Genomic DNA, 15449 nt, shown 5'->3' on the forward strand with positions numbered 1-15449 from the left:
TTAGCAACAGTATAACAATGTTATTAAAAAGAATCCACAGACTTATTGGACTTTAAAAATGTTGAAATTACATCAAATGCACACATTCATTTGTATATTTAGTTTTAAACATATTGTCGCGGACTGAGTTTAACTTGGCTGTTGGGCCGCGTTAAAAGTTCTGGAGTTCATGGAACGCATCGTTCAAGCAGAGATCTGATTGGCCCTCAGTTCTGTCGCTCAGCCTGTTGTTAGGGAGTTTTGACCAATGGGGTTCAGCCATGGGCCGAATAAGGAAATGGGAGGGCTGGAGCGGGACGGGGTCGGGGGAATATAAAGTTGGGAGAAGCGCTCTCGTCTCGGCGGGAGAGATTCAGGAGTTGATGAATTGATTGTACGGCGTTTGTTGCGGTCTACAGTAACCAGAATAAAGAACCCTAAAAGAGGTTAAGTCTCAGTGCCTTAGTGTGGGAAAGGGACACTACATTATTGTATGGCTCTTTCGAAATTACATTTAAAAATATGTGGCGTTTATGGCTCTCCTGGCCAAAAAGGTTCCCGACCCCTGCTCTAGGTGCTTGCAACCGTTGAACAGGTTTTGAATTTTCTGTTTCAGCTCCCACTCCCACTTTGCGGAGGGGATTTCCCGACCTTTCTTTTTGAAAGTTCTGCTCTCTTTCATACACCTTCCTTCTCCTCCTCTAGGCGTTCTCCTTAGAAGGTCCTCAGCACATATTTTTGAGTCTGTCTGCATTGCTGTGTACTCGTGTGTATGCAGCAGACAAGGGAGGAGACTCCTCTAAATCAGTTTGACACCCAATTCCCAGCAATCTCGTCCTCTCCTCTCGCCTCCTCTCCCATCCACCAATCAGTGTCGGTGTCTTGTTTGTCTTAGGCTGATGGTACAAAGAGTTCTGGAGGAGCTGAGGTTGTATCATGGGTAAGTAAACAGTGGAGGGACGTCTGCATGCTGTTTTAACCAGCATCAGAGCCTCACTGAGGAGTCTGTCCATGTGCACAAACTGCATGCATGGTCTCCGCATGTTCAGGCATGGACTGACGCCGCACGATAACCCCCAAAAGAGGAAGTGTGGAGCACTGCGGAGACGGTTAACAACTCACAGCATCAACTATGTTATACTTTCAGTTTCCCTGTGTTTTTTTTACTTTAAGAAGCTCATCTCTTTTGGGAACTTGAAGTTTAATGATGTGCAAACATGAAAAAAAACAGTTTCTTTCTGCAAATGTCGTATTTTATCTGTAGAATTACAACCGATTCCTTGAAATTATGGACACATGTGACCCGTCGGGTCGTGATGAATTGAAACATGTGCCTTCCTCTTTATTTTGTTGTCTGGTTATTCTTCACAGAGCGAAACACAGGAGCAACAAAGCAGACAGCAAAGGTTCAGGAAATGTCACTTGGTATGAGTTTCTCTTTAATGAGTAAGTACTGCCCTTGTCACTGTTCCTACACCGCCAGTTCTGAAGAAACATTTCCACTAATGACTGTGTTTTTCACAAAACAAGGTCCCACTGAGTTGTTTATATTATAGAAACCTATAAACAACATCATTTAGGAGTGTTTTGAACCAACAAAATCATAAACTGTAGTGCTTTGGCATTTAAAAACTTGTTTAAAGCGGAGCAGATTTGCAGCTTAAAGGATAAATGCATCATTTTGGTCTTGTAAAAACAAAAATCTAGGAATATTATAGCAAACAGTCATGAAAGGATATTTTTTTTAACATCTGATGCAGCAAAGACATATTGACTTATTACAAAATCTGCAAAGACGATGTAGATTCAACGAATTGACATCTACAAAATGATCCTAAATTCGTCAAAAGATATAACTGACCTTTTTCAAAACCTTAAGACATCAAATAATTTAATGTTGAATTAAAATCCTTTAGAAAAGAACTAAAATATGAACTACACAAGAACAAAACGGCAATGTTTAGACTTGAATTCAACCACTTTACCCATATAAATATAAGAAAAAAACTGAATTCTTCTTCCACAAGGAACGAAGAACAGGAGGACCATCCAGAGAAGACAGAGAAAGGCACTAAGGTGAAGAGGAAACTCAGCTCCCTGAGAAACCGGATGGCTGGTTCCTTCAACAAAGATAAGGTAAACGAACAGAAGGTGGAAAAGGTCCAGACGGACGTGCATGTTTTAGCAAAAAGAAACAATCTTTAACAGTTACAGTGTGCATGTTGCACGCACAAAGCCCTAATCCCCTTACACAAACCCCATTACGTATGTTGCCCCTGACACCTTTAGCAGCAGCAGCAGCCACACGGTGTGTGCAGCAGTGGAACACATTTGCATCTAAAAGGCGTCTCCTGTGTGTTTCCTCTGCAGGGTAAGAACCGAGAAAGAGAGCAGCAGAGAGCGAAGGAGAGGGACAGGGAGGTGAAGGAGAAAGAGAAAGTGCGCAGCAGCAACGGGCATCTGTTGGTGACGGGTGCCTTCTCCAGTTGTGCCACCTGCTCGCTGTGCGGCAAAACCCTGCAGAAAAAGCATGGCCTGCAGTGCATGAGTGAGTAACGCCACAGTCCCAGGTGGGCCAACACCCACGCTTGTTTGCTGCCTGACATGCATGCACACAGGTGCTCACACACAAAAAAAACCCTGCATCTATTTTTAGCTGCTTGTCTGTGTGCACGCTCACTCATCATCTTAGTGGAACACAAGCAGCAGAATGACAAACTGAAGATGCCACACAAAAAAACTACATGCAACACCCAAGTTAAGGCGTTTTGCAGGGACTGACAGATGCAAAATAAACTTTTATTGGGCAATAACATTAGTTTATTATTATAATTAACATGACTAACCATTACCTTCATTTTTCTGAAAAGAGCATGCAGTTAAACCTCAGAAGTCTCACTTACCTTAATGTCATCTGTGTTGTTTTTGCAGCTTCACTGCTTTGGCACAACTGGCAGATGTGTTTTATGTTGTGTGAAACTTTCTTTTTTTCTGCTTTTTCCTTATTTATCTATTTATTTGATAGGGACAATGCATATTAATGGACATCTGTCACTGTCTGGACAGATGTAAATACGACAAATCATAGCAATAATGATAAATTATGTCCAAAGTCGGTATAGACAGGATGGAACCAGAACATAATAAAACATTGAATAAGATATTAGATCTCAATCAAAACACATGACAGTAATCAATGTTTACATTGATTTAAGCTAAGGTTTGAGGTGAATTTTGAAGGTTTGCAGTGTGGTACATTCCCTGATTGAGAGTGGGAGACCGTTCCAGACAAAACTGGGCTTTGAAGAAAGACCAATCAGGTCAAAGGTTGTTTTTCTGTATAGGATTTAACAGTCCCCTCTAGAGGAGGGGCTGATCTCTGTTTTTAAACAAAGTTAAGTCCATTTAACACTTTCTAAATGACACAAACAAACTTGTGTGTTTCAAATTCTCAAAATTCAATAGGTTATGTTTTGCTAAAATGCTGCCATTGCAATATTTTTCTCATTCAATAAATGATGGCTTAAGTTTAAAAAGAGGACAAGATTCTGTTTTAAACCTACATTTCACCACCTTGCACTTTCTCCATCAAACACTCCTCAAAAGTGCAGCACACAATGAATACCTGGACTTGACAGTAGAATTGCAATGGAGTGAAAAACCCAGAAAATTAAAAAAGTAAACCATAGCATTAACTTTTTTCTGCATAATCAAATGATGTCATATTTATTGCACTGTACAGCACAATTATTTTTGAACATATTTCTGATTACTAAAACCTTTGCTTACCCGAAAACATTGGAGATTATTAAAGTTTACTCCGTTTTTTTTTTTTTTTTATAATCTGTGGTTCCTTTTCTGGATGAGAGGTCATACCTGTCATACCTGAAACGACAATCCATTAGAGAATCACATGATATGCTGGACATCATCAACCGATTCCCAAAAGAGAAAAGGGTTCTCCTCTCTTCTATTTATTATATTTTTACAACCCACTAAGCCTATTGAATATCTAACATCCCCCCATGTAACCCTTTCTGCATATTATCAGAATAAGACCACTGTTTCTATTATTTTTACTTATTTAAATACATAATTTTGTCCTCTTGTGCATCAGTAACAGCTGGCTAAACACTTCTGAGAGAAAATTCATAGCTATTAGTAAAGATTCGCAAAATATATTTGGTATTTACAAAACTTGGTGCAACTCTGTTACCTGCAAAAATTTGTAACAGGGTGTTTTAAACACCAAATATGTAATGTTTTAAAAAACACATAATTGATCTGTCAGCTCAGTCTTTGATAGTTAATTCCATTTTGTTAACAAATAAGTAGCAGAAAATCGGAAAAGTGAAGGTTTACTTTTCATGAATTTTGAAGGGCAAATGTCATCCAATTCTGGAATGACGCATGATGTAAATTATGTTTATTTTTGTGAATTAATGCTAAAAAAAAGCACATAACCTTTTTTTTTTAAAGATTACATAATATTCTTGTTGCTATTATTGTTGTTCTACATGCCCTGCTGGCTGCACTTTATTGTTAACATGTTAATTTTAATACATAAAAATAAAATATAATATATTTTTTGTAAATAAAAAAAAGATTCAAATTAAACAGAAGCCCTATATTTCCTTTCCTTACATTATGAAGATGCCAAATAATCAATAATTCACAGTTTTGTTACTTCGTCATGAGGACTTTTGTCCCTCTTTTGATGTCATTACAAGGCACACATTTCCTATAAAACACTTGGTTTTATATTTAAATGAAAAGGGAAACATTTCTGTTTTCATGATCAGTGGTGTTTTAGTTGCAGTCGACAATGTGGAGAAGTGCTTATGGAACCGTGAATATCTGCTCTCAGTTCCTCATTACAGAACTTCTACTGAAATAATAATAATAATAATAATAATAATAATAATAATAATAATAATAATAATAATAATAATAATAATAATAATAAAGACATTCAACTGCTGGGAATTGTTAGAAGTGACGTCATCCGACTTTTATTTTGACACCAGACTTATATTTTTACACTACTAGGAAATACCATATGTCGCTCAAATGCATGTTTATGTTGAACACATGTGAGGGAAAAGTTGTATTATCTCTTGTTGGGATGCTGCAGAAAACGAGTGAGTGTCCCTTTAATTTCCACGCAGCCCTGTGGGGATCCAGCCTGTGGAATGCGTCGTTTTGTGTGCCAGAAATTGTTCCCGGTGGACACCGAAACTCACGAAACTAAGAACTGGAACACTATTCCATGATCCCAGATATTTTTGGGCAGTGTGAGTTTTATTGTTGTTCTTGTAGTTTTCAGCTCTCGTCGGACATAGCGGGCATAGATCTGGTAAGAAGCAGCTTCTGTAACGGGATCAGGTGGATAAAATCCGTTGTTTCACTCAGCGGACTTCCATCCGCTAGCTAGCACCAATCGGCTAGCTGGCTAAAAGCTTCGTAAAAGTTTCCCTGGATCTCATAGAAATATTGTTAATAGTTTTTAATTGACAATGAACACTTTTGTACCTATTTACCGCATAATTTATTACTATCCGCTGTTAAGTAGTTTATTTTTTTTTGGTTGTTGTTGTTGGCTAACCACTAGCTACCAAATGCTAGCGCTTTAACTGCGCCTCAATTTGAAAAACAGGGTTAGTTGGGTAATTTGTGGGCTTTAATTAGCTTGTGGTTTGTCATGCTGCTATATGTGGTCGTGTATGTTTTTAAAGTTTATTTTAATGCTCAGTTTGCACTTCCTGCTTAGTCTACAGTAGAGGTTCAACAGGTGATTGCTAGCAACTTTTAGCTTCCAAGGCAGTTGTTTTAGCTGAAGTTGGCCTCTGAAATGTATTAATTGTTTGAAGTGGTCAGAGTAGAAATGGGTTATTTCCGGGAAAACCTTAACGCATCACAGAGAAACATTGACCAGCGCAGACTCGGGGTTGTACTTGTACAGAACTTTATAGTTTTATTTCTATACCTTGGTGTCCAAATAGAAGCAATATCAATTCCTGGGGTAGTAAGACTCTCATAGTTGTGCTGTCCCCTCAGATGTTCCCATGGACTGAGCTTTTTCCCTGACTGGATCACATGCTGCTAAATGTGGTTGGCAGGTCTGCCAATGCATTTCTGTTAATCCATTTTAATTGTCAAATTAGACATTTCTAAATGGATTTTGCTACACATTTCCCAGAGAACTATTTGAAAAGGAAATGTCAAAGACCATTTTCTTTATCATTTTGATTAAGTGACAGAATAAACAGTGTTGAAGAAGAAAATGAAAAAGCATTTTGGCGGATTGCTTTTTCATTTTTATTTTGACTCATTTGATACAGTTACATTTGCTGCGGAATTGCTTCCATACTGCCATCGCAGAAAAGCACAATCCAATTCGTCTGGGTTTCAGCTACCTCACTTTCTCCCCCCCCCCCCCCCCACATGTTTTGCATAGTTTGCTGTCACGCTTGAGCGTGTCAACATATTAAATATCCCTTCAGCCTCCAGTGACATGTTTAATAGCAACACATGAATGAGCAGGAATACTGATGTCACGTCAAAGGTGTATGACTAAGAAAGGAATGCTGTTATTTGTCTTGCAACTCTGCGATTCATAGAGGAGTGTTTATTAAAAAGGCCTTGAGGGCTAGTTTTTCCTCTAGATCCCTTTGTTTACATCTTTTGCTGAACACACCTGATCCAGGTAATCAGCAGAGGATGGGGCTTTAGTAAGTGACTAAAAGTAGGTGATGGAGCTGGATGCTCTTGATTTCCTCTACCAAAAATTATAAAAAGCTTAGTCCACTTTATAAGCAATTTACAGTCTGCTAAAGGACTTAATTTAACATTTTCAGCCGTGTTAGCAGTTTGTTGACTAGCGCTCAAAAGTGACTGAGGATGTCGTTTCACACAGCCTGGAGTTTGTCTGTTTTTTGACTGATTATATATAAAAAGTAGTGCTGCCGAGTTAAAAAAAAATGTTACTACTTTGGTAATCCTGAAGCTTGAAAGATTTTTTTTCTTCTTTTTACTTTATTTTACTGTTATTTTTGCCATAAAGCACGGCAATTTTAATACAGTTTTATTTAACCCTATAAAAGTCCTATTCTGTTAGATAATGTGAGGCACTTCCTTGGCTTAGGTCATATTCTTGAGCTCATTTGCATTTTTTTTCGCAGGGTGACTCGGTGCCGTCCACCGCTTTGAACTTCCTGTTTGGTAGGGTAATTATTACCAGTCAGCAGGCGCAGGGTGTGGCGGCGGTTTTGGTGGCCGAGCTGCTGACGTGACCATCAGGATTTATCACGTTGCTTTAGAGCAGCAGATGGGTTGTTACTCAGCCGCCATCGAATGCACCTGATATGTCATTCATGGGGTTATGCTGCACACTTTGACTCATTACTGACTTTGATGCAGTCGAACAGGAAGCTGGTCCGTAACCTTGAAACGCTTTCTGTGATAGCGGGGAAGTGGTAGCACCGTGTCCTTGCTTATCTTTGTTAGCATTTTCTTTGTTCTGCACAAAACGTCTTCCTACAGTTTGAGGATAATCAGCTCCTCTTCCTGAGAAACATTTGACTGTCAGTGGTAGCCGGAGCTCCTGCTGTTTGCTGGGATGTAGCTTCATGTCATGGGGAACTTTTTGTGACTTTATTTTGACAAAAACGCAATAGTTCCAACTGGTTAGATTTCATTAATGATTGAGGCTTGTTTTGTCTGTAGAGTGTTGGACCGCTGTTACGTGGTGGTTGTACCGGTCCATTGTGGTGAAGTGGTAAATGTTGTATACTTGTATAGCTTTACAGTCACAGTCCCGTTCACCCAGTCACACACACATTCACACACTGGCGCCGGCTCTTCTGCTGCCGAACACTGGTGCCAACCTCCCACCAGAGGCAAGGTGGGGTTGAGTGTCTTGCCCAAGGACACTTCGACTCATGGGCGTCCAAGGCGGGAATCGAACCTGCTATCTTACGATCATGGGTCGACCGCCCTACCGCTGCACCACCGCCGCCCCAGAGTTGGAGAACAAAGTTGGAAAGCGAACCTCGCAATTTTCTGGTCGATCTTTGTTCCAATACTCCCCTTATAGTGATGATCTCTGGGTCATGACCCCTAGAACAAGGTCCCGAGTACAAGCAGCCGAAATGAGCTTCCTCTGTACGCTACGGTCATCCGCAGAGAGCTCGGAGTAGAGCCGCTGCTCCTCCACATCCAGAGGAGCCAGGTTGAGGTGGCTCAGGCATCTGGTCCAGATACCTCCTGGATGCCGAGCATGTCCCTCTGGGCGGAGACCCCCGGGAATACTGCGTCTCTCGGCTGGCCTGAAAACACCTGGGAGTCCCCCCAGAAGAGCAGGCGGAAGTGGCTGAGGGGAGGGACGTCTGGGCATCTCTGCTTAGACCGCTGCCCCACAACTCAGTCCCAGATGAGCAGAAGAAAATGGATGGATAGATTTTTCACAGATGTCCTAACATCTTTTGTTTTGTATTTTTGTTGATCAAAACCAAACAACTTTATATGAATCTGTTTTGCATCAGCATGTAGAAAAGCTGCAGGTGACAGAAACTGCAGCTGGTGGAAGCATGGGGTTCATTTACATTTCTGTCTGTCCACAAGCTTTTGCTCAGACCCTTTTTGGCCTTTCCTTATGACTAAGATGCAATATTTTAGGTTAAAAGACAGTATGCTCTTTTATATTTATCTCTACATAACAACTTTTAGCTTGTTGCTATATTTCCTGATTTAACAACACAAAGTTCTGGTTTAAACACATTTAATTTAATCCCTGAAACTTATATTTCAGGTTAATTTACTTGTAAATCATTGGTTCAAACTTTGTAACATTTTCAATGCTTTAAATAATAATTCAAATGAAGTTGATTAATAAGCCCAGCCCTAGTGAGAGCTCTGATGAAAACAGAAACATGTTGCAGAGAAACAGGAAGTTCCTGCCTCTGTATCATGTAAACATCAGAAGCTGGAGTTTTGGAGCATGTGATCAGTGAGGTATCAGTCCTGAAGAAGATTAGCAGTTCTTTAACTCAACAAAAAGTGAAAGTCACTGAATGACAGCAGTCTTGGCTTCTCTCCCCTTTATTCTCTCTTTTGTTTGGAGCACTTCCCCATCTTTGTTTTTGTGTGACGGCTCCAGTCCTGGTTAGCGCCCAAGGCTTCGACTGTCCGCAGTCTTTACTGTTTGCCTCTGGCTGGTCCAGACTGATGGGACACTGACTCCAAGATCCTGTCCTCTTTGTTTTCTTGTTTGTTTTTTCAGATTGTGCCGTAAACGTTCACAAGAACTGCAAGTCTCTGCTGGGTGAGTGCACCAGCAGCAAGGCAAAGGTAAACATCTGACCACAGCGCAGACAGAAAGAATGCAGCCCGCTGGGAAGTCCTGTCACATGAAAACATGGAAAGACACACAGGAAAAAAACAAAGTTTAACGTGCAGAAAACAGGCCTGCCTTAGAACATCATAAATAGAAGAATTTGGTGTATTGTGATGACTGCAGATGTTGGTCTAGCATTTGAACTAAATGCATTTTAAAATAAGCTCACGGAGGCTAAACAGCACTTTTCTTCTCTTCCCCAGAGAGATTCTGGTCTAAAGGCGGGTTTGTCAGGATCTCCTCGACCTGGTAAGATAAAATATGATTAGCTTTAATAAAGAAATTGCAGTTTAGTTATAAAACAGTTCTTGTCTCCTTCTTTGCCGCTGGTTTCTGTGCGTCTGCCTGACACTGAGCTCCAAGGGAGCAGATTGGTCTCCAACAGTTTGTAGGCAAAGGTGATGATTAGCTGCTGTAAAGAGCTAAGGGATGTGATTGTCCCCGTCTCGAGATTCTCAGATTGAAGAAATAAAATCAAAGAATTTCTGATTTAACATTTTGTTCCGAGGAAGATTGAATTCTAAGCATTAATTCTTCTTTTTTATGCGAGTGGTCCCCCCTGGACGGTCTCAGTTCTTGTTGTAACATCAGGCAGGTGTTGCTGCGTGTGCTTGAACCCATGGGGGGACCTGAGCTGCTGCAGCAGCGCCGGCTTTGGTTCATCTCCTGTAGCAGCTGTTATTCTCCCCTTGACAGCTGGAGTCCTTTCAGTCGCACTTTATTTCTCTTCATGCCTCTCCCCGGCCAATCAGTGGCATGTGTGGGGGGTCAGGAAGACGACGGGACAAAAAAAAGGGAAAAAGAGGTGAAGGCGAGAGATATAAAAGGGCTGTGCATCTTTCCAGAAGTTGCTACAAGGATTACGTCTGTGTGGGGGGCATATAAATTTGTTTTCCGCCCGTTTCTGAGACCTTTGCGATGGACATAGCTGCCGCTACAGGCACCGGCCACAGAATGGGGGCCACCAAAGCCTTTTCCAGGACTGTAAAGGCGCCGTCGGCGTCATCGTGGGGCTTGTCTGGACGCGTTGGCGTGCGAGTGTTAATGCACCGCGACATGATCACCTGCCGCTTCTTCAGATCCCTGCCTCGATCTTGGCTGAAAAAATATTGGGCTCGTTTTGGGCAGAACTGCCCCAAGTCATCCTCCTCTTCACTTGGCTGGTCATCTTCTCCTTTCTCACTGTCCTCTCCTCGTTTCTCGGCACGTGCCTCCTCCCTCCCGGCTCAATTTTTCCGTTCCCCTGTGTCTCGTCTCTCTTTCTCAGCACTAAAAGATCGGGACAGGGAGAAGGATCAGGCGGGACCGGGCGCCTCTCAGGCTCTGGATGGCCACCGTGGTTTTCCCGGTGCCCCAGGCATGACCGTTGGTCTGTTGGGACCTAGCTCTCAGCTGTCTGCTGTGCCGTACTCTTGCTCCTTTGGCTCCTCTACCTGCAGCCTTGGCCACAGCCTCCAGCAGCACACCAACTCAGGGTGAGTGTGGAGATGTTTTAGTTCAAAAAGCATCGGTTAAGTTTTTCAATGTCACAGATGTTGGTGGGATCTGTTTGAGATCGATGCTGAGAGTTAAAAAGCCACTCCTATCATCTGTTGATCTATTTTTAAAGCGTTCCCAGTGGTCTTTTAATGATCAGAAATGCCATTTTGAGCTTAATTTTCTTGGTAAATGTCCTCAATCGGAAAAGTGCCTCAGGAACACGTTTAAACACCAAAAACACCATATTCATTGTTGAAATGTTTTTCTGTAAACAATTCATTTCCAGCGGGCAGATGAAGGATTCTAAATGATCAGAATCTGACAAGGATTCTATTTGTTAATGACATACTCTGAAAAAGCAAAGGTCAAGGTCTGATCATGTGTGTGTCCTTCAGATCCCTGTCTGGGGAGATGGATGAGACCGATGCTTTCCGGATCAAACGCTGCAATGAAGACATCATTTCTCTCGCTCCTTCAACCACCGAGTCCATCTTTGATGAAGGTGAGCTGACTTTCCCCCAGTCTATTAATCCAGTTTGAATGAATCCACATTCAGGGATATTTGGACAGCTGTGAATGGGAAAGAGTTTAGCGATGCGTTTTACGATACACTATGTTTTTAGGGCCATTAGAATCTCCCAAGTCCGGCAGAAGAAAAAAAATAAGTCTGACTTTTGGGATAAATTTATTCAACAAAATATGGAAATGTTTCATCTTGAACCGCAAATCATAATAAAGGAATTGATGACGATGATAGACTGAATATATGCTTCACTACCGTAACCGTATTTAGCTTAATAAAACAGGAGGAATTTAGTAGATCAGTTCAACACTTATTAAGATAACAACAAAGAACAGGCTAACAAGTCAACTAAGCACTTTAAATCACTTCAAATCACTACAGTTATTGATTTCTTCATCAGCATAAGACTAAGCTGCGCTTCTTTTTCTGCGAATCAGCAAAAACGGACACACATACAGCACCCTCTAGTGGTTGTTGCTATTACATAAACCACACCTGAGTATTGGTATAAGTTGCACATCTGTCCAAACTATGCAAAAAAATAAAAGCATGGGTTATACTCCAAAAAATCCTGTAAGTGTTTGTTCCTAAATAATGAATTAAAACCTGGTCTGGCAGCATTTGAAGTCTGTACCAGTACTGGCAAATAAAGTATCACAATATTTCACAGAATGGATTGTTTCCTACAACCCTAGATATTTGTTTTATCACAGCTTCTGATGACATATCTACCTCCTTTCAGACTCTTCGTTCTGAGTTTATGTAATCATTTATAAAAAGATGTTTCTAAAATGGACTTGAGTCATGTAAGATTTTCCTAGACAATTAGTGTCTATTAAACTAATTAGTTCCACCTCAACAAAACCTGCAGCTGCAGTGTTTCTTTTTAAAGTCCTGTTCAAGTGTTCACTCCTGTAAAATTTAAATGACTATTTGTTTAAAGCTGTTTTTCTTGGGGGGGGGGGATAACATTTAGAATAAAGACTCGATGTCTGAAGTGTGTGGATTTCTCTGCTCCTCCGTTCAGATGCTCACTATGCAGCGGTCCGTGCCGACTTGGAGCTGGATGCTCAGGACCTGGAGGCAGAGTCCTGGAGCTCAGCAGTTGACCAGCAGTATCTAAAGAAACACTCAAAAGACACCATTAAGAGGCAGGATGTGATATATGGTAAGCACCCACATTTGCATTCAATCCCAGATTAACTTAGTGGTTTAGAAACGTCAGGGATTCGTCTGTCAACACTAATTAGGATGGTTTTATAAATGAAAATGTGGCTTTACTCGTCAAAGTTTAGAGCATCTCACGTTATTATGGCTGCTAGTGTTGCTCCGAATGTCTTTTTGTAGAGTTCAGTGGAGGAAATCCAGTCAGAGAGAAGTTTTGGGAGCTTCATAGTGTTTTACAAAACACTGGTGTCGTCTCACAGAGCTGATGCAGACGGAGATGCACCATGTCCGAACACTGAAGATAATGCTGCGCGTGTACGTCAGAGAGCTGAGGGACAACCTCCAGATGGACTCCAGCAGACTGGACTGTTTGTTCCCACGCTTGGAAAACCTCCTTGACCTTCATGCACATTTCCTGTCGCGCCTCAAGGAGCGACGAAGAGAAAACCTGGAGTCTCCCAGCAACAAGAACTACATGATTAACAGAGTGGCCGACATCCTGATCACACAGGTACAGAAAAACAAAGTTTAGAACAGAGCTCCTTTGTTTTAGTTTTAAAGAATGCAAAGAAATGATGATTTTTGTGTCCAGTTCTCTGGAGAAATAGGGGAGAAGATGAAGGACAGTTATGGAAACTTCTGCAGTCACCACACCGAAGCAGTCGGCTACTACAAGGATCAGCTGCACAACAACAGACGGTTTCAAAGTACTATACGGGTAGGGAGCGCTCTTAAACTCTCTTGAACTTCATTTAAAAGTCTTTTATGGCTGACGACACGTTTTTATCATCTTTAGAAAATCAGCAATCTGTCCATCGTGCGACGGTTAGGTGTAACCGAGTGCATTCTGTTGGTAACGCAGAGGATTACTAAGTACCCAGTCCTTGTGGAGCGCATTCTACAGTATACTGAAGGTCCTCCAGCTGAAATAAAACTCAAACATTTCCTTAATGTGTCAATTTGACAGAAAAAAGGGAAAGATTTTCTCTTTTGTTTTTTAGGGGGTACAGAAGAGCATGAAGACTTGACTCGGGCTCTGGGTCTGATCAAAGACGCCATCGTGCAAGTGGACTCAATGGTTAACCTCTACGAAAAAAACACTCGACTTCGAGACATTCAAAACAAGATGGAGCCAAAGGCGCTGGGGAAAATCAAAGGGGGGCGGGTGTTTCGCAGGGAGGACCTCGCCATGGGCCGGAGGCGACTGCTTCATGAGGGCACGGTCAGCTGGAAAGCTGCCTCCGGGAGACTCAAAGGTACGAGGGGAACCAAAACGGAGCCTAGGTATGAGAGCCGATGGCGGCTCATTGGCATCAGAGAGATCAAAAATAAGATTTTGTTGTTGAAAGTCCAAATGTGGAGTTTTTGATGGTATCTTAACTTCCATGTAGATTCCCAGTCTTCCAGGTGATGCTTGTACTCCTGTGTTTTACTTTGGGATGTGTAGATGAGGAATTTTCACAGATTCCTTTTAAGTGTATTGGTTTTTTCTGATCATCCTTTCAGATATTCTTGCCGTTCTTCTGTCAGATGTGTTGGTTTTACTGCAAGAAAAGGATCAAAGATATGTATTTGCTACAGTGGTGAGTGATTTTTCTTCATATTTCTGAGATATATTATAAAAGAGAGATGTTCATCACTTCCACTGATCAAATTTGTGGTTTTATCCACTCAGGACAACAAACCCTCAGTGGTTTCTCTCCAAAAGCTGATTGTCAGAGAAGTAGCCCATGAAGAGAAAGCCATGTTTCTCATCTGCGCCTCGTCCAATGAGCCAGAGATGTATGAGGTACACACAACTTCTAAAGAAGAGCGAAACTCCTGGATAACCGTCATTCGACAGGCTGTAGAGAGGTACTTTTACCCTCTTCTGAAATATCTGCAGTGCTTCATTTACAAACCTCTTTGCATTTGTAGAAGACAAAGTAGAGTTTCATCCAGTCCTTCTTCCTCCTCTCCACCTGCTTTTCTCTGTTCTCCTTTCTGCTTATCAGCTGTCCTCACACAGAGGAGAGACTGTTCAGCGAGGAGGAAGAAGCCCGAGCTTCCAGGCTGAAGGAATTTCAAGGTGACTGTCCATCCATTTCCGTGATATTTAATTAATGTTTAGCTTATTTTGGTCATATTTTTAGTCAATGTTAAAGTTTTCGAGAAGTCAAAGAAATGGCATTTCAAATTGTGAGCCGTGATTCTTCTCTGAAGACTCTGACGTTTGCCTCGTAGAGCGGCTGAGCCAGAAGGATGCTGTGATCGTCCAAGCTCTGACCGAGAAGCTGCAGCTGTTTGCGGAAATGACCGAGTCCGTGTCCGGTCTGGAGGATGCCGGTTCACGCTCCAGACTGCTGCTTCGAGGAGACACCTCGGACCTCCAGCAGGGGGAGACGTTGCTCAAAGCGGCCATCACTGAAGGTATGAGGATGCCTCTGACTCCAGTCAAAGTCTTTTAGATGTTGATTTTGGAGATGATCCTTCTCTGCACATCCGTAATGATGTGGATGATATAATGAAACCTTCTTTCTTTCTAGTGGAGAACCTACAGAACCTCCTTCAGTCAGAGAAGAGAGAGGAGGCTCAGCCTTTACGTACAGAAGAAGGAGGCGGTCCTGGGCTCCTCCCCAGGCGAGCAGACACCTTTGGCGGTTATGACTGCAACTCCTCCACTCAAAGTAGGTTCAAATGTAACATATTCAAGACGAAGACGCATTCTCATCTCATATAATGGATGGACTTGTGGAATAGTCTCCCACAGCATGTTTTTGTAAAACCTTTTGTGTTAGTTAAATAAAAATACAAAAAATAAAAGCAAAACGATTTGTTTTTATAAAAATAAACATGCCTTGGATGTTTTTTATTTCTCTGCAGTTTTTTCACAAGTTTAGTTTGTCAAAGTTGAATTTTGTTTTTTAT

The 15449-nt window shown here is 41.6% G+C and overlaps 1 protein-coding gene across 5 annotated transcripts in view; it reads left to right on the forward strand.

Annotated features, from left to right (window-relative positions):
* Positions 1–15449, forward strand: part of arhgef18b (rho/rac guanine nucleotide exchange factor (GEF) 18b) — a 41522-nt gene that overhangs the window by 12477 nt on the left and 13596 nt on the right. For 2 of the 5 annotated variants that reach the window (XM_023953848.2, XM_023953845.2), the window contains exons 7-24: positions 875–919; positions 1351–1425; positions 2007–2115; positions 2350–2527; positions 9260–9327; positions 9577–9622; positions 10641–10848; positions 11248–11354; positions 12403–12543; positions 12803–13053; positions 13135–13260; positions 13339–13456; positions 13544–13798; positions 14049–14125; positions 14218–14396; positions 14537–14610; positions 14766–14951; positions 15068–15208. In XM_023953848.2, the coding sequence (XP_023809616.1) occupies positions 875–919; positions 1351–1425; positions 2007–2115; positions 2350–2527; positions 9260–9327; positions 9577–9622; positions 10641–10848; positions 11248–11354; positions 12403–12543; positions 12803–13053; positions 13135–13260; positions 13339–13456; positions 13544–13798; positions 14049–14125; positions 14218–14396; positions 14537–14610; positions 14766–14951; positions 15068–15208 (2384 nt within the window). 5 annotated transcript variants of the gene reach the window in all.

Source organism: Oryzias latipes, chromosome 4 (genome assembly GCF_053564925.1).
Source record: "Oryzias latipes strain Hd-rR chromosome 4, Olatipes_Hd-rR_3.1".
Taxonomy (NCBI): domain Eukaryota; kingdom Metazoa; phylum Chordata; class Actinopteri; order Beloniformes; family Adrianichthyidae; genus Oryzias; species Oryzias latipes.